The following is a 20,343-nucleotide window of genomic DNA, read 5'->3' as shown; positions in this document are numbered from 1 at the left end:
GAAAGTTTTCATAGATCAAAATTATTATATGGTTTGGTTATAAATGCTATAAGAAATCAAAAGTCAAATTTTTTTGTATATATATATACTATTGGCTCAACAGGCAGTGCCTATTCAGCCGCTTTTCTATTGAGTTAAAAAAATATTTTTTATTTTTATTTTTAAAATTATAAATTTAATATCAATTTAAAAAATAAATTATAAAAAAATAAAATATTTAATCACTCTCTTTTTCGCACAATTTTAATAGCTAAAAAATTTTATTTCTTATAATTTTATATTCAACATTTTAAATTATCTTTAGTTTTATTATTGTTTTAGAATTTTTAATTTTTAGTTTCATTATTCTTTTTTCTTATCATTATTTATCTATATATACCTCACCACCATTTTTATATTAGCTTGTTCTCTCTTTCTTCCTCCGTTTTTTATGTATGAGACATGCAATGAGTTTTGAACTCATGTCTTCTTGCTAGGCAAGGATAAGGAATGCCACCATGCTGGTGTGTTCATTTGGAAATCTATGTGCTAATTATTCTATATATTATATACATACACAACTGAATTATTTTATATTTATTTAATTTAATTTTAGTTTTATACTCAATTTTTTTTAATTTTTTAGAATTTATAGAATTATTAAAATAAGTATCAAATATTTTAATATTTACATTTACATATTAAAATGTTAGTAAAGATATTTATTTTAAATTGTTTAGAGTATTGAGTTAATAGGTCTTCGAAGATTTCGACTTAAGACTAATTAGTAGGGACATCTAAGCATCACCATTAAATTTCACATAAAAAATTAATGGAGGGGCGTAATGTGTTCATCGTTTACTATCTTGAAGGACCAAATTGATATTTTATTTTTTTTCAAGGGCTAATTAATTTGAAGTAAAAAATTTTAAGGATGGACCTAATTGTCACTTTATTCAATTTTTTACTATTTTTTATTTTTTATTTACGTACGACCGGTTCTATCGGTTCAACTAGTGACCCACTGGTTGAACCAGTGACCCAGTAACTTGACCGGTTCGATCACCGGTTCGATTCTGACAACTATGATATAGAGAGAGAATATAATTCCTTTTATAGTTATTTTTTATTATTTTATTATTATTCAAAATATGGGTCCTACCTTTATTAATCTCTCTTTCATTCTATTAAAGAAAAAATCTGTAAACTTACCTCTTTAACATATAATTCACCTATTAAATTTTTGTACTAAATAACAAAAAAGTTAAAGTGTCGGCCACTTTATTTAAACGCTTGTCAACATTATTGTTAATTTATATAAAAAAATTATTGATTATGAAAATTATTATATACTTTATATGTAGATATGGAAATTCCAGATCATCGAAAGTGGATGTACAATAGAAATTTGCCAAACCGAGGAGGATTACGACAGGAATTTATCAATGGTGTTCGACAATTTATTGATACAGTTACAAAACAACCTCAATTTGTACTTGAAGGTAGTCTACTTAGATGTCCTTGCAACAAACATAAAAATAAAGTTTTCTCAACTCCGGATGAAGTTTTACTAGATTTATATAAATATGGTTTCATGCCAAGATACTGGTGTTGGGATTCACATGGAGAGAGTCCATTGCATTTGAATGTAGATCATGATAACCAAGAAGGCACATGTTCTTCTCCGCATGTTAGTGTGCCAATAAGAAATTCATATGAATCTATGGTGGTTGATGCTGCTGGACCAGAATTAATGAGTCAATTTGAAGAACACATGGAGGAGCCTCCGAATGCAGAAGCTAAAAAATTTTATGATTTATTACAGTCTGCTCAGCGCCCATTATTTGAGGGATGTGTTAGTCATTCAGAATTATCAATGGCAGTTAAAATGTTGAGTATAAAAGCTAAAGGGAATGTATCTCAACAAATCTTTGATGATTTCGTGAAAGCTATGAAAGAAGTGATGCCTAAGAATAACTTACTTGTCTCCAATTTTTATGAAGCAAAGAAGCTAGTGTCGAAACTTGGCATGGAAAGCAATAAAATTGATTGTTGCATTAATGGTTGTATGCTATATTACAAGGAGGATGATATACCAAGAAAGGAATGTAAATTTTGTCATTCTCCAAGGTACAAGATAGGTAAAAAGGGTAAACAAGTTCCTTTGAAACGAATGCACTATTTACCACTTATACCTCGTTTAAGAAGACTTTATGCTTCAATGAACACAGCATCTCACATGCGATGGCATTTTGATCACGAGTTTAAAGGAGTTCTTGAGCATCCATCGGATTCAAAAGCATGGAAGTATTTTGATAGAAAACATCCACAATTTTCTCAAGAACCACGCAATGTCAGACTAGGATTATGTGCTGATGGATTCACCCCTTTTGGTCAATCTGGTAAACAATATTCATGTTGGCCAATAATTGTCACTCCGTATAACCTGCCTCCTTCTATGTGCATGAAAACTCCTTACATGTTTTTATCCATGATTATCCCTGGTCCTCGTAATCCCAAAACCCGGATTGATGTATACCTGCAGCCCTTGATTGATGAGCTAAAACTACTATGGGAAGATGGCGTTTTAACTTATGATATTCATTCCAAGTCAAATTTTGTAATGCGAGCTTCATTGTTGTGGACTATTAATGATTTTCCTGCATATGGAATGTTGTCTGGATGGATGACAGCAGGCAGGCTAGCATGCCCATACTGTATGGAACAAACCAAGGCATTCCAATTAAAAAATGGGGGAAAGCCATCATGGTTTGACTGCCACAGACAATTCTTGCCAAATAATCACATGTTTAGAAGAAACAAGGATGCATTCTATAAGAATAGAATTGAGAGATCAGAACCTCCACCAAGATTGACTGGAGAGCAAATATGGTATATAGTTCAGAATTATGATAAGATAAGTGATGTTGCGTAACTTGAGATAGAAGGATATGGAAGTACGCATAATTGGACCAAAAGAAGCATATTTTGGGATTTGCCTTATTGGCGTCATAATTTAATCCGTCATAACCTTGATGTAATGCATATTGAGAAGAACGTATTTGATAATATATTCAATACTGTCATGGAGATCAAAGAGAAGACTAAAGATAATGTAAAGGCTAGAATGGATCTGTCATTATACTGCAAGCGAAAAAATTTAGAACTGCCAGAACAAAGTGGAGGTAAAATTATAAAACCCAAAGCAAACTACACATTTACCCTCCAACAAAAGAGGGCAATATGTGAATGGGTGAAAGAGTTAAGGATGCCTGATGGGTATGTTTCAAATTTAGGGAGATGTGTTGACATGAAGGAGGGCAAGTTATATGGAATGAAAAGTCATGATTGTCATATATTTATGGAACGTTTACTGTCGATTGCTTTTAGTTCATTGCCAGAGCAGATATGGAAGCCAATAACAGAGTTAAGTCAATTCTTTCGAGATTTGTGCTCAACATCGTTACGAGAAGATGTTCTAAATAAGCTAGAAGAAAATATTCCAATTGTGCTATGCAAGCTAGAACGTATTTTTCCTCCTGGATTTTTTGACTCAATGGAACATCTACCTATTCATTTGCCATTTGAAGCATTGCTTGGTGGTCCTGTGCAATATAGATGGATGTATCCTTTTGAGAGGTACCTTATTTACACCTCTATATTTACTCTCAAATTTCTTTTTACTGTTTTATTAGGTCAACTATTTGTTATTTGATTTTTGTTATGAATTTTTTCATGATAGGTTTCTCCATCATCTTAAGAAAAAGGTCAAGAACAAAGCACATGTTGAAGGATCTATCGTTGAATCATACCTAATTGAGGAGATTTCTTACTTTTGTGAGTACTATTTTAACCAAACTAGCATAGATGCAAAGCAAAATGATGAAGGTGATGATTCAATTGAGCAAAATTTGTCTATTTTTAATTTGCCTGGTTGTTTTGCTGGTGAATGCAAAACCCGTTATTTAGATGACAAAGAATTCAGTGCAGCCATGAATCATATACTAATAAACTGTGATGAAATTAAGTCATATATTGAGTGAGTATTTATCTTCCTATATATATTCTTACTATTAATAATATTTTCTTATATTAATAATTTTAATTTATTTGAAATTCATGTACTATAGGATCTTTGCGGATTTCATACGCCAAGATCATATTACTTTAAGTGATGAACAAGTTGATCAATTTATTGAAGTGGAGTTTGCAAAATGGTTTAAAAATTATGTAAGTCAACATGATATGATAGTCTTATTGTACACACAATTTTTGGTAGATAACATATTATATTCTAACTTATTGGTTCTTATTTAATACAGGTTCATGATCCTTTAAATAATGTGACAGATTCGAATATTCATTCCTTGGCATGGGGTCCTTTGAGAATTGTTAAATGTTGGCCTATCTACAAAGTCAATGGCTTCAAGTTTCACACAAGATCTCACTCAAGTGGAAAGTCAACTCAGAATTATGGAATATGTGTCAAAGGCACAGGTTATGGTGAATATGAAAATGATTTCTATGGCCAGCTTGATGAAATTATCCAAGTTGAGTATACTGGGCTACCACTAAAAAGAGTTGTACTATTTAAATGTGAATGGTTTGATCCCACAATTGGCAAAGGAACAAAGGTAAACAAAGAGTATGGAATCATACAGATTCGAAAGAATCGACGATATGGTAAATATGATCCGTTTATCATTGCACATAAAGCAATTCAAGTATATTTTGCACCTCATCCAATGAGCAACACCAAGGAAAAAGCAGAATGGTGGTTTGTATTCAAGACTAAAGCAAGAGGTGAGATTGAGATTGAAACAACGGAGGATTTTGCATATCAAGAAGATGGCACAAATCAATCTAACAATCATATCTCAAATGATATTGACATTACTGTTGATTTACTGGATACCAATAGTATAAGATATGAAGAAGAAGAAGAAGAAGAAGAAGAAGAAGAAGAAGAAGAAGAAGATGATGATGATGATGATGATGATGATGATGATGATGATGATGATGATGATGATGATGATGAGCCACTTGGGGATGAAGACGAAGATATGGATGAGGATGAGAATGAAGATGAGGACGACGACGAGAACAATGAGGATGAAGATCAAAATGAATAGTATGAAAAAGTCCACTAAAAAATATATTTATTTGTATTTTTTTTAATTTTTAATATACTACAATCTTATGAAAAAGTATATGACTTTTTTATTTTACGTGATATTTTTATTATATTTTATTTTTACTATTTTTTTAGAAGATTGGATATAATTTATTGAGAAAGTCTAGGAGCTAGCACTTTTATTAAAATTTGGCCAGCATTTAATCATTAAAGGAAAAATGAGTAATTGTCCACTATTAGATGTAATCTCACACCATTAAAAACACTACTGATGGCTAATTGATGGCTACAAATCACAAAATCTGCTGACCTCTAGCACTCTTCTAATTTATTTTTAAAATTTTTACATATGTAATTCTTTGATACACTTTATCTTAAATTTGTTAAAAAATTAAAATTTGAATTATTATAACGTAAATAATTAAAAGAATAAATTAAAAATAATATTAGGTAACTAAAAAAATCAAAATTAAATATAAGATGGTTTATAAAAATTTGTATGAGAAATTTAATATTAAGTATAATAAAAATAAAAGAATAAAAAAAAGAAGATAGAGTATATAAAAAAAAATAAAAGATAGAGTCTCCTAAGTTTAACTAAAAAAAAGTCAAACATAATATACAATGATAGAAAAAAAAACTAATATAGTCAATTTAGTTCTAAATTTAGGATTGAATAAATATATTTGTTAAATTTTTTTTATTTAGTACTAAGTACGTACTATCTGAATTAAAAGAGTTACGGTGAATAATAGATTAATTTATTAGTCTTATATTTTAATGGTTGATCTATAATGATTCAATTAATTATTTTAAGATTGTAATTTATTTCATATTTGATATTATATAAAAATAAATTATTAACTTAATAAAAAATTAAATGATTTTTTTATTTTTTAAAATATTTAAAAATATATTTTAAAAATAAACCAACTAAATTTCATGGTAACCCCACCAAAAGTACCCATTTCGTTGGCGTCAGGCACAAAATGACTTTCCCACCAGAAGTTCTAATTCGTGTGCGCCTCTCCTGAGATGATGACACTAAATCCATTTCGCGGGTGCTTTGCAAACAATGGCCCTGCGCATTTTTGTAAAGCTTTCTCTGCATGCGTATTATGAGAATTAATTTTTTTATTTACTTATTTATATAAAAAAGCCTGCATAAATAAGCGCTAACGTACCTATTAATCCAATTTTAAAAAATATGTATAATAATAAATAAGATGTTAATTGGTATGATGATTATTTCATATTTTGATCAAGAGGTTTTGGAGTTGAAAGGTGCAAACAAAAACGGTATCTTTTTATAAGTTATATATAATTAAGGTTATTTTAGGAAAAAAAAACTTTATTTTAGAATAATAAAAATATTTGGGACAAATCATAGACTAATTTAAAATATAAATAATATTTTTATACTAAATTTTAAAAGTTTTTAATAAATATTTGAAATCTGTTTGAAAATTGATGAACTTTCAAACGGAATTTACAAATGATACTATTTTTGTCTCAAATTTGTGGGAAAAAAATTTGTCTACTTTGAAGGGTTAGTTATAGTAAAAGCATTTAAGACTAATTATAGACAAATTTGGTATAGAATTAACATTTTTCAAAATGCGTCCCAAATCCGTCTGAAGTTATTGCGCATATTCAGATAGAATACGGACGAATTATAGTTTTTGTTCAAAATATGTTGCTAATCTGTATGAAAATTTTGGCGCCATCTAAAAAAAATTTGGCGCCAAAATTAGGGACAAAATTTAGACAAATTTAGGACAGAATATATTATTTCAATATCTCCACTAAAAATTGTTCAACATTTGTCTCAAATTTGTCCGAAATGAAAAAGTCATTCAGACGGAATAAATTTCGTTTGAAATTTTTGTCCGAAAAAGCCCTATTTCTAGTAGTGCATCCTTGCCCGAGGCACATAGTGACTTACCAACACAATAGATCATCATAATTTATTTCATGGATATAGTGTCCTACACTATCGTCCCAAGGATATAGTACCTGACACACTAGCAATATCCAACAAGTTCATCATTCCTTTCAAAGTTTCCAGTTCATCAATAACCATCATCAATTCTCAAGTTCTCAAATTTATCACAAATATAGTACTCCGCCAATTTATCCAACGAATCCATCTAGAGTACTTCAGAAACCTAAGTCTCCATCTTCTAAACTCAAAACAAAAGTTACCAAACTAAATCACTAACTCATCTTTGCTAGTCTTAGGTTCTAATTACTAGCTAAGAACCATAAATAGAAGTTAAAGAAGTTTAGAAAGCTAGAGAACCCTTAAAAATGAAGGAAAATTATTTTTCAGCAAAACAGGAGTCATGCGTACGCATGCCCTGTCCCGCGTACACGGCACCCTGCTCGCGTACACGAGATACCCCAGACAGAAGAGAGTGCTTCTGTCGCGTATTAAAAGTCGCGTACACATTCTTTGAAAATACATGCCCGCGTACGCATGCTAGTGTCCGTGTACGCGAGAGCCCTTGGCAGTGGCCAATGCTTTTGTCGCATGCACAGGTCCGCGAACGCAAGCCTTATCAGACTTGAAAAAATTCAATAGCTGCAGAATTTCAGATTTTAGCACCAAATTTTTAAACTCGAATAACTTTTTTGTTTCAAAACATTTTCCAGCCGTTCTTTAAACATTTTTGATGAGCGGATATTTTATACGCTTTTTGGGGGTATTTTCACATAGTTTTTAGTAGGATCTAGCTACTTTTTAGTATATTTTTATTAGTTTTTATGTAAAAATCATATTTCTGGACTTTACTATGAGTTTGTGTGTTTTTCTATAATTTCAGGTATTTTCTGGCTGAAATTGAGGGACCTGAGCAAAAAATCTGATTCAGAGGCTGAAAAAGGACTGCAGATGCTGTTGGATTTTGACCTCCCTGCACTTGAAATGGATTTTATGGAGCTACAGAAGCCCAATTGGCACGCTCTCAATTGCGTTGGAAAGTAGACATCCTGGGCTTTCCAGTAATATATAATAGTCCATACTTTGCCCGAGTTGAGATCACGCAAACTGGCGTTTAACGCCAGTTCTCTACCCTATTCTGCCGTTAAACGCCAGAACTGGCATAAAAGTTGGAGTTAAACGCCCAAACTGGCACAAAAGCTGGAGTTAAATGCCAAGTGCAGCCTATGCACGTGAATGCTTCAATGCTCAGCCCAAACACACACCAAGTGGGCTCCGGAAGTAGATTTCTGCACTATCTATCTTAGTTTACTCATTTTCTGTAAATCTAGGTCACTAGTTTAGTATAAAAACTACTTTTAGAGACTTACTATGTACCAGATGACATTTTTACCAGTTTCATATTGTATCTTTGACGACATGAGTCTCTAAACTCCATGGTTGGGGGTGAGGAGCTATGCTGTGTTTCGATGGATTAATGCAATTACTACTGTTTCTCATTCAATCACGCTTGTTTCTATTCTAAGATATTCATTCGCACTTCAACATGATGAATGTGATGATCTGTGACACTCATCACCATTCTCAACCTATGAACGCGTGCCTGACAACCACTTCCATTCTATCTTAGATTGAATGTATATCTCTTGGGTACCTGGGTCACGAGTTTGTCTGCTTCTCCTGACAACAGAGCATTCAAATCCGTGAGATCAGAGTCTTCGTGGTATAAGCTAGAATCAATTAGCAGCATTCCTGAGATCCGAAAAGTCTAAACCTTGTCTGTGGTATTCCGAGTAGGATCTGGGAAGGGATGACTGTGACGAGCTTCAAACTCATGAATGCTGGGCGCAGTGACAGTGTGCAAAAGGATCAATGGATCCTATTCCAACATTAGTGAGAACCGACAGATGATTAGCCATGTACATGGACCATTTTCACTGAGAGGACGGCTGGTAGCCATTGACAACGGTGGTCCACCAATATACAGCTTGCCATGGAAGGAGACCTGCGTGCGTGAAGAAGAAGACAGTAGGAAAGTAGAAATTTAGAAGACAGAGCATCTCCAAAATCTCAACCTGTTCTCCATTACTGCATAACAAGTATTTATTTCATGTTCTTTTACTTTTTATAATTAAAACTAAGAATCATTTCTGATATCCTGACTAAGAATTACAAGATAACCATAGCTTGCTTCAAGCCGACAATCTCCGTGGGATCGACCCTTACTCACGTAAGGTATTACTTGGATGACCCAGTGCACTTACTGGTTAGTTGTGCAGAATTGCAAAAGTGTGATTGTGATTTCATGCACCAAGTTTTTGGCGCCGTTGCCGGAGATTGTTCGAGTTTGGACAACTGACGGTTTATTTTGTTGCTTAGATTAGGAAATTTTTTTTTCTTTTTTGGTTTAGAGTCTTCTAATATTATTTTTGGTTAAAATTCTTAAAATCCTTATTTTATTTTTCTTAATTATTTTTGAAAATTTTCAAAACCAATAACTTCATAATTTAGTCATCTGTTTGAGTCTAGTTTCATATTTTAAGTTTGGTTTTCTTTGTGTTTCTGTTTTCTTAAAAATTTTTCAAAAGTTTCTCTTAGTGTTCATTTTGACATTCAAGGATTCCTTGTTTGTTTTCCTTGTTTTGATCTAAAAATTCTAAGTTTGGTGTCGCTTTACTGTTTTTCTCTTTCTTCATCAAATTCAAAAATATCTTCTCCCTTTATTTTAATTGATTTTCGAATTCTGCCTTTAAAAATTCAGATTTTTATTTTAAAACTTCTTATTTTATCTTATATTAGTTTTGGAATTTCAAAATTCAAATCTTTCAAAAATCATATCCAAGGTTTTTCAAATTTTCTTAATTAATCAATTATTTTAGTTTTTGAAACTTTTATTCTATTTTCCATCTATTTTATTTTATTTTATTATGTTGCTTTTAATTAAATAAAATAAAAATAAAAATATATTTTATTTGCGATTCATGTCAATTCCCTTTTTTTTTCCATCATGGACCAAAGTGGAAATGAACAGTCCAGAAGGACTCTGGGGTCATATGCTAACCCCGTTACTGCTGCATATGGGAGTAGCATCTGTATACCTCCCATCAGAGCAAGCATTTTTGAGCTAAATCCTCAGCTCATTATCATGGTGCAGCAAAATTATCAGTATTTGGGTCTTCCACAAGAAGAACCTACTAAGTTTCTGGCATAATTTTTACAAATTGCTGACACAGTACGTTATAAAGAAGTGGATCAGGATGTCTATAGATTACTACTATTTCCATTTGCTGTAAAAGATCAAGCTAAGAGGTGGTTAAATAACCAACCCACAGCAAGCATAAAAACATGGAAACAGTTATCAGACAAATTCCTGAATAAATATTTCCCTCCAAAAAGGATGACACAACTAAGGCTGGACATCCAAGGCTTTAAACAAGAGGATAATGAATCCCTTTATAACGCCTGGGAGAGGTACAGAGGGATGCTAAGGAAATTCCCCTCTGAAATATTTTCAGAGTGGGTGCAGTTAGACATCTTCTACTACGGGTTTACAGAAAAAGCTCAGATATCTCTAGACCACTCAGTTGGTGGATCTATACACATGAGAAAGACTATTGAAGTGGCTTAAGAGCTTATCGATACAGTTGCTAGAAATCAGCATCTGTATATAAGTAGTGAGTCCTCCATGAAAGAAGAAGTTAAGGCAGTATCAACTGACTTTACTGAACTCAATCAGCAACTATCTTCTATAAAAAGGCAGTTAGCAGAATTTAAGAAGATTCTACAAGAAACCAAAAATGCTAACAAGGATATGGAATCGCAATTGAATCAGACAAAATAGTAATTATCAAAACAGATAACAGAAGAGTGCCAAGTAGTTCAATTAAGAAGTGGAAAAACATTGAATACCTCAACTCAAAGTAGCAGAAAGCCAAGAAAAGAACAGCTGACAGAGGACGAGCAACCTGCCACCTAAAATCCCTCTGAGGACAGTAAGAGCCCAGAGAGGAGTAACTCTGGCATTCAAACGCCAGAAAAGGGTGAAAAACTGGCGTTAAACGCCCAGTCCATGTCCAGTTCTGGCGTTCAAATGCCAGAAAGGGGAGGGAATCTGGCGTTAAACACCCATTCAGCCCCCAAGCCTGGCGTTCAAACACCAATGAGGGATCAGACACCTGCAAGTGCTGATAATAACTCCCTCAAGAAGGCTTCTCAACTTGCCTCTATAGGAAATAAACCTACAGCAACTAAGGTTGAAGAATATAAAGCCAAGATGCCTTATCCTCAGAAACTCCGCCAAGCAGAACAGGATAAACAATTTGCCTGCTTTGCAGACTATCTCAGGACTCTTGAAATAAAGATTCTGTTTGCAGAGGCACTTGAGCAAATACCCTCTTATGCTAAGTTCATGAAAGAGATCTTAAGTCATAAGAAGGATTGGAGAGAAACTGAAAAAGTTTTCCTCACTGAAGAATGCAGTGCAGTCATTCTAACAAGCTTACTAGAAAAGCTTAAGGATCTTGGGAGCTTTATGATACCATGCACATTAGAGGGTACTTGTACCAAGACAGCTCTATGTGATATTGGGGCAAGTATCAACCTAATCCCTGCATCCACTATCAGAAAGCTTGGCTTGACTGAAGAGGTCAAACTAACCCGGATCTATCTTCAACTTGCTGATGGCTCCATTAAATACCCATCAAGCATAATTGAGGATATGATTGTCACAGTTGGGCCATTTGCCTTTTCCACTGACTTTGTAGTGCTGGAAATGGAGGAGCACAAGAGTGCAACTCTCATTCTAGGAAGACCTTTCCTAGCAACTGGACGAACCCTCATTGATGTCCAAAAAGGGGAAGTGACCTTAAGAGTCAATGAGGATGAGTTTAGGCTCAATGCTGTTGAGGCAATGAAGCATCCAGACACATCAAAAGACTGCATGAGTGTTGATATTATTGACTCCCTGGTAGAGGAGATCAACATGGCTGAGAGTCTCGAATCAGAGCTAGAAGACATCTTTAAAGATGTTCATCCTGATCTGGAGGAATGAGAGAAAATAAAAGAACCTCTGAAAATTCCTCAGGAAGAGGAGAAACCTCCTAAACCCGAGCTCAAACCACTACCACCATCCCTGAAATATGCATTTCTGGGAGAAGGTGACACTTTTTCGGTGATCATAAGCTCTGCTTTAAATCCACAAGAAGAGAAAGCACTAATTCAGGTGCTGAGGACACACAAGACAGCTCTTGGGTAGTCTATAAGTGATCTTAAGGGCATTAGCCCAGCAAGATGCATGCACAAGATCCTATTGGAGGATGATGCTAAGCCAGTGGTTCAACCACAGAGGCGGCTAAATTCAGCCATGAAGGAGGTGGTGCAGAAAGAGGTCATTAAGTTACTAGAGGCTGTGATTATTTATCCTATTTTTGATAGTCCCTAGGTGAGCCCTGTCCAAGTTGTCCCTAAGAAGGGAGGCATGACAGTGGTTCATAATGAAAAGAATGAACTAGTTCCTACAAGAACAGTTACAGGGTGGCGTATGTGTATTGACTATAGAAGGCTCAATACAGCCACCAGGAAGGATCACTTTCCTTTACCATTCATAGACCAGATGCTAGAAAGACTAGCAGGTCATGAATACTACTACTTTTTGGATGGCTATTCAGGTTACAACCAAATTGTAGTAGATCCTCAGGACCAAGAGAAAACAGCATTCACATGTCCTTCTGGAGTGTTTGCCTACAGAAGGATGCCTTTTGGTATGTGCAATGCACCTGCAATCTTTCAAAGGTGCATGCTCTCTATCTTCTCTGATATGGTAGAGAAATTTTTGGAAGTCTTCATGGATGACTTCTCAGTATTTGGAGACTCATTCAGCTCCTGCCTTGACCATTTAGCACTTGTTCTGAAAAGGTGCCAAGAGACCAACCTAGTTTTAAACTAAGAAAAATGTCACTTTATGGTGACTGAAGGAATTGTCCTTGGGCATAAAATTTCAAACAAGGGAATAGAGGTGGATCAAGCTAAAGTGGAGGTAATTGAAAAATTACCACCACCTGCCAATGTTAAGGCAATTAGAAGCTTTATGGGGGCATGCAGGATTCTATAGGAGGTTTATAAAGGATTTTTCAAAAATTGCAAAACCTCTGAGCAATCTGTTAGCTGCTGACATGCCATTTATGTTTGACACAGAGTGTCTGCAGGCGTTTGAAACTCTAAAAGCTAAGCTGGTCACAACACCAGTTATTTCTGCACCAGACTGGACATTACCATTCGAACTAATGTGTGATGCTAGTGACCATGCCATTGGTGCAGTATTAAGAAAAAGGCATAACAAGATTCTGCATGCCATTTATTATGCTAGCCGTGTTTTAAATGATGTACAGAAAAAATTACACAACCACAGAAAAAGAGCTGCTTGCAGTGGTTTATGCCATTGATAAGTTTAGATCATACTTAGTAGGATCAAAAGTGATTGTGTACACTGACCATGCTACTCTTAAATATTTACTCACAAAACAGGATTCAAAACCCAGGCTCATAAGATGGGTGTTGCTTCTACAAGAGTTTGATATAGAAATAAGAGACAGAAAAGGGACAGAGAACCAAGTGGCTGATCACCTGTCTCGGATAGAACCAGTAGAAGGGGCGTCCTCCCCCTCTATTGAGATCTCTGAAACCTTTCCGGATGAGCAACTATTTGCCATTCAGGAAACACCATAGTTTGCAGATATTGCAAACTATAAAGCTGTAAGATTCATACCCAAAGAGTACAGCAGGCAGCAAATAAAGAAATTAATTTCTGATGCAAAGTACTACTTATGGGATGAACCATATCTCTTTAAGAGATATGCAGACGAAATAATCCGTAGATGTGTGCCCAAGGAAGAGGCACAGAAGATCTTATGGCATTGCCATGGATCACAATATGGAGGCCATTTCGGAGGTGAGCGAACAGCCACCAAGGTTCTCCAATGTGGCTTCTACTAGCCTACTCTCTATAGAGACTCCCGAGAGTTTGTACGTAACTGTGACAGCTGCCAGAGAGCTGGTAATCTACCTCATGGTTATCCCATGCCTCAACAAGGGATCTTGGAGATTGAATTGTTTGATGTATGGGGTATTGACTTCATGGGGCCTTTCCCACCATCATACTCAAACACGTATATTCTGGTGGCAGTAGACTATGTATCTAAATGGGTAGAGGCAATTGCAACACCCATTAATGATACTAAGACAGTGCTAAAGTTCCTCCAGAAATATATCTTCAGCAGGTTTGGTGTCCCTAGAGTACTAATCAGTGATGGGGGCACTCATTTCTGCAATAAACAGCTTTACTCTGCTATGGTCCGATATGGAATTAGCCACAAGGTAGCAACTCCATATCATCCACAGACAAATGGGCAGGCTGAAGTCTCTAATAGAGAACTAAAAAGAATCCTGAAACGGACTGTAATTGCCTGTAGAAGGGATTGGGCAAAAAGCTTGGATGATGCTCTGTGGGCATACAGAACATCGTTCAAGACTCCCATAGGGACCTCTCCATACCAACTGGTGTATGGGAAAGCATGCCATTTACTAGTGGAACTGGAACACAAGGCCTATTGGGCAACCAGATTCCTAAATCTTGATGCTAGGTTAGCTGGAGAGAAAAGATTGCTCCAGTTGAATGAGCTAGAGGAATTCAGACTCAATGCTTTTGAAAATGCAAAAATTTACAAGGAAAAAGCAAAAAGGTGGCATGACAAGAAACTGTCATCCAGAGTCTTTGAGCCAGGACAGAAGGTTCTGCTGTTCAACTCTAGGCTCAGACTGTTCCCCGGAAAACTGAAATCCCGGTGGAAGGGACCATATGTGATTACAACTGTGTCACCATATGGCTATGTGGAGCTTCAAGATATTGATTCTAATAAGAGGTTCATTGTTAATGGACAGAGAGTCAAGCATTATCTTGAAGACAATGTTGAGCAAGAATGCTCAAAGTTGAGACTAGATTAAAAGCTCAGTAAGGTCCAACTAAAGACAATAAAGAAGCGTTTGCTGGGAGGCAACCTAGCCATTAGCAAAGTTTATTTGTTATTCAAATAATAATTATAGGAGTTTGATATAAATTATCTTTAAGGTTAATTATCAATTGCAGGAATTCATAGAGTTACAGAAGAATTTAGAGCATAAAGCAGAGAAAAGGAGCTCACTGGCACAAAAACGCCAGTAAGAGGTATTGTGGGCGTTAAACGCCAGAATGGGTACCATTCTGGGCGTTTAACGCTAGAATTGCAGCATCCTAGGCGTTTAGAAAAACGCCCAAAAGAAGCAACAAATGGGCGTTAAACGCCAGAATGGGTGCCATTCTGGGCGTTTAACGCCAGGAATGTGGAAGGGAGGAAGTTTTTTTTCGAACTTAAATTTTTTCAATTTAAAAAAAAAATAAATTCTTCTTTAATCCTAAAAATCTTTCTCAAATCTTCTTCAATTTCTTTCCAAATCTTTTTCAAAACTCATCTATCCTTTTAATTTCTTCTCAAATCTTTTTCAACTCATCATACTATCTTTTCAAATTTAGATTTATCTTTTTTTCAAACCTCTCATATCTTTTCAATTTTAAAATTTCATCTTTTTCATATCATATTTATCTTTTACAAATTGTATCTTCTATCATATCTTTTTCAAAAATTTTCGAACCCATCCCTCCCTTATAAATTCACATTCGGCCTCCCCCTCTCCTCCATAACTCGAATTTGACTCTTCTTCTATTTCTCTCCTTTTCTTTCTTTTGCTTGAGGACAAGCAAACCTCTAAGTTTGGTGTGTTTTTCATGATCACTAAAGCTAAGATTCACTAAGATCATGGCTCCTAAGGGAAAACAAACTACTTCAAGAGGCAAGAAAGAGAACACTCCAAAACCACTTTGGAATCAAGAGAGGTTCTCAACTAAAGAACATGCAGACCATTACCACAAAATAATGGGTCTACGGCCAGTGATCCCGGAAGTTAAATTCGATCTGAAAGAAGATGAATATCCGGAGATCCAAGAGCAAATTCGAAACAGGGGCTAGGAAATTCTAGCTAATCCTGAGATAAAGGTGGGTAGAAATATGGTTCAGAAATTCTACTCAAATCTGTGGTAAACAAATAAGCAGAGAATGACTGGAACCGCCTTCTATACCTTTCAAACTATGGTTAGAGGGAAGATTATTTACTTCCACCTGGACAAAATAAGAGAGGTCTTCAAGCTGCCTCAACTACAAGATGATCCAGAATCCTTTAATAGGGGGATGGTGAGATTAGATAAGCGCTTGGACCAAGTTCTAGAGGACATATGCATCCCTAGAACCAAGTGGATAACCAACTCAAAGGGTGTCCCAAACCAACTCAAGAGAGGAGATCTCAAACCAATTGCTAGGGGCTGGCTGGACTTCATTAGGCGTTCTATACTGCCCACCAGCAACCGCTTTGAAGTTACTGTCAAAAGAGCAGTGATGATCCACTGCATTATGCTGGGAAACGAAATGGAGATTCATCATCTGATTTCTTGTGAGCTTTACACAATTGCAAACAAGAACTCCACTGATGCCAAATTGGCTTACCCAAGCCTAATCTCTCTGCTATGTAAAGATGCTGGGGTAAAGATGGGAGTGGATGAGTATATCTCAGTTGAGCACCCAATCACCAAAAAGTCAATGGAAGGACAACAAGTGCAAGATAACTCCATCAAAAGGAGGGCACAGGAGTTCCTCCCATAAATCCCTCAAATTGACTACTGGACCCGTCTAGAAGCATCTGTCACCAAGCTGCAAGAAGCTATGGATCAACTGAAAGAAGAACAGCAAATTCAAAATAGCATGCTCTGCAAACTGCTGAAGGAACAAGAGAAGCAAGGGCGTGAGCTACAGGAGCTAAAGCACCAGAAGCTGTCTCTTGAAGGGCCAGACACCCCACAGATTGAAGGAGCATCCATCTCCCAAAATAAAGGTTGTTGAGTCCTAAACTTAACTCTGTGATAACTTTTGCTATTAGGGATCTACCTTAGGAGTCACATGAATAATAGTAATTAGTATCTTTATGTTTAATTTTTTTATCTCTAAGTAAGCTATAATTTATTTTTCTCATCATCATTAAACATGAATAAAATAGTAGATTTTTTTAGAATAAGGAGGCAGTTTTATTTTCGAGTTCTTAATAAGAAAAATTCAAATTATTTATATGTGGTGGCAATATTTTTTGTCTTCTGAATGAATTCTTGAACAGTGCATAATTTTTGATAGTGAAGTTTATGAATGTTAAATTTGTTGGCTCTTGAAAGAATAATGAACAAGGAGAAATGTTATTGATAATCTGAAAAATCATAAAATTGATTCTTGAAGCAAGAAAAAGCAGTGAATACAAAGCTTGCGAAAAAAAATGGCAAAAAATAAAAGAAAAAGAGAGAAAAAGAAAAAGTAAGCAGAAAAAGCCAATAGCCCTTTAAACCAAAAGGAAAGGGTAAAAAGGATCCAAGGCTTTGAGCATTAATGGATAGGAGGCCCTAAAGGAATAAAATCCTGGCCTAAGCGGCTAAACCAAGCTGTCCCTAACCATGTGCTTGTGGCGTGAAGGTGTCAAGTGAAAAACTTGAGACTGAGCAGTTAAAGTCGTGGTCCAAAGCAAAAAGAGTGTGCTTAAGAACTCTGGACACCTCTAACTGGGGACTTTGGCAAAGCTAAGTCACAATCTAAAAAGGTTCACCTAGTTTTGTGTCTGTGGCATTTATGTATCCGGTGGTAATATTTGAAAATAAAGTGCTTAGGGCCACGGCCAAGACTCATAAAGTAGTTGTGTTCAAGAATCAACATACTAAACTAGGAGATTCAATAACAATATCTGAATTCTGAGTTCCTATAGATGCCAATCATTCTGAACTTCAAAGGATAAATTGAGGTGCCAAAACTATTCAGAAGCCAAAAGCTACTGGTCCCGCTCATCTAATGAGAATTTGAGGTTCATATAAAACTCTGAGATGTTATTGCCTCTTGATTTTCTTTCTATCCTATTTTATTTATCTAATTGCTTGAGGACAAGCAACAGTTTAAGTTTGGTATTGTGATGAGCGGATATTTTATATACTTTTTGGGGGTATTTTCACATAATTTTTAGTAGGATCTAGCTACTTTTTAGTATATTTTTATTAGTTTTTATGTAAAAATTATATTTCTGGACTTTACTATGAGTTTGTGTGTTTTTTTATGATTTCAGGTATTTTCTGGCTGAAATTGAGAGACTTGAGCAAAAATCTGATTCAGAGGCTGAAAAAGGACTGCAGATGCTGTTGGATTTTGACCTCCCTGCACTCGAAATGAATTTTATGGAGCTACAGAAGCCCAATTGGCACGCTCTTAATTGCGTTGGAAAGTAGACACCCTGGGCTTTCCAGCAATATATAATAGTTCATACTTTGCCCGAGTTGAAATCACACAAACTGGCGTTTAATGCCAGTTCTCTACCCTATTCTGGCGTTAAACGCCAGAACTGGCATAAAAGTTGGAGTTAAACGCCCAAACTGGCACAAAAGCTGGAGTTAAATGCCAGGAGGAGCCTATGCACGTGAATGCTTCAATGATCAGCCCAAACACACACCAAGTGGGCCCCAGAAATGGATTTCTGCACTATCTATCTTAGTTTACTCATTTTCTGTAAACCTAGGTCACTAGTTTAGTATAAAAACTACTTTTAGAGACTTACTATGTACCTGATGACATTTTTACACGTTTCATATTGTATCTTTAATGGTATGAGTCTCTAAACTCCATGGTTGGGGGTGAGGAGCTCTTCTGTGTTTCGATGGATTAATGCAATTACTACTGTTTCTCATTCAGTTACGCTTGTTTCTATTCTAAGATATTCATTCGCACTTCAACATGATGAATGTGATGATCTGTGACACTCATCACCATTCTCAACATATAAACGTGTGCCTGACAACCACTTCCGTTCTATCTTAGATTGAATGTATATCTCTTGGGTACCTGGTTCACAAGTTTGTCTGCTTCTCCTGACAACAGAGCATTCAAATCCGTGAGATCAGAGTCTTCATGGTATAAGCTAGAATCAATTGGCAGTATTCCTGAGATCCAGAAAGTCTAAACCTTGTCTGTGGTATTCCGAGTAGGATCTGGAAAGGGATGACTGTGACAAGCTTCAAACTCATGAATGCTGGGCGCAGTGACAGTGTGCAAAAGGATCAATGGATCCTATTCCAACATTAGTGAGAACCGACAGATGATTAGCCAGGTACATGGACCCTTTTCACTGAGAGGATGGCTGGTAGCCATTGACAACGGTGATCCACCAACATACAGCTTGCCATGGAAGGAGACTTGCGTGCGTGAAGAAGAAGACAGTAGGAAAGCAGAAATTCAGAAGACAGAGCATCTCCAAAACCTCAACCTGTTCTCCATTACTCCATAACAAGTATTTATTTCATGTTCTTTTACTTTTTATAATTAAAACTAAGAATCATTACTGATATCCTGACTAAGAATTACAAGATAACCATAGCTTGCTTCAAGCCGACAATCTCCGTGGGATCGACCCTTACTCACGTAAGGTATTACTTGGACGAGCCAGTGCACTTGCTGGTTAGTTGTGCGGAATTGCAAAAGTGTGATTGTGATTTCGTGCACCAGTCTTAAAGCTCTTAGACCCAACTTTCATAAAAATCAAGTTTCATAAAAAATGGGAGTCTGGAGACCAAGTTATGCGCGCCAAAGTTTATAAAAAATCAAGATTAACAAAATGTGACAAGTTCTCTAGGTTTTTCAAAACTTCAAAACCAAACCAATCAAAACACATTCAAATTAGCCCAAATATCCATACTAAACACTTTCCAATCATATAGCATCCAAAACCATTCAATCCTCACCACTCATTCAATTCATAACAATTCTAAATCCTCTATAATTCTTCCTTAAATCCATCATTTTTAACAAGCATCAACCAAACCTCAATCATACAATTTTACCCCATTTTCATCATTATTCATCAATATACAACATCATCGCATCACAATCATAATATCACAATCATCATATCACAACTATCATCCTCACATCCAACCACATATAACTCATATAACCTCATCATAATTCAAATATCACGTACATAATCCAATCAATCATTTATTCAATTTAATCCTATCCTAAGGTCAACTAGCCTATGTTTCATGAAATATTACATATTACATAAAGAAAACTGAAAACCATACCTTGGCCCATTCCCAATTTGTACAAAATCACCAAATTTGATTCCAACA

At 35.5% G+C, this 20,343-nt stretch overlaps 1 protein-coding gene across 1 annotated transcript; it reads left to right on the top strand.

Annotated features, from left to right (window-relative positions):
* Window positions 1-1,345: 1,345 nt before the first annotated feature.
* Window positions 1,346-2,914, top strand: LOC112778567 (uncharacterized). The gene has a single exon (XM_025822874.1). It carries the CDS (start codon window positions 1,346-1,348, stop codon window positions 2,912-2,914), a length of 1,569 nt encoding a protein of 522 aa, XP_025678659.1.
* The last annotated feature ends 17,429 nt before the right edge of the window (window positions 2,915-20,343 follow it).

Source organism: Arachis hypogaea, chromosome 19 (genome assembly GCF_003086295.3).
Source record: "Arachis hypogaea cultivar Tifrunner chromosome 19, arahy.Tifrunner.gnm2.J5K5, whole genome shotgun sequence".
NCBI lineage: Eukaryota > Viridiplantae > Streptophyta > Magnoliopsida > Fabales > Fabaceae > Arachis > Arachis hypogaea.
This window is presented reverse-complemented; position numbering and strand designations above follow the sequence as displayed.

Coding starts and splice junctions, on each gene's coding strand:
- LOC112778567 (XM_025822874.1), top strand. CDS start 1,346: ATGGAAATTCCAGATCATCGAAAGTGGATGTACAATAGAAATTTGCCA.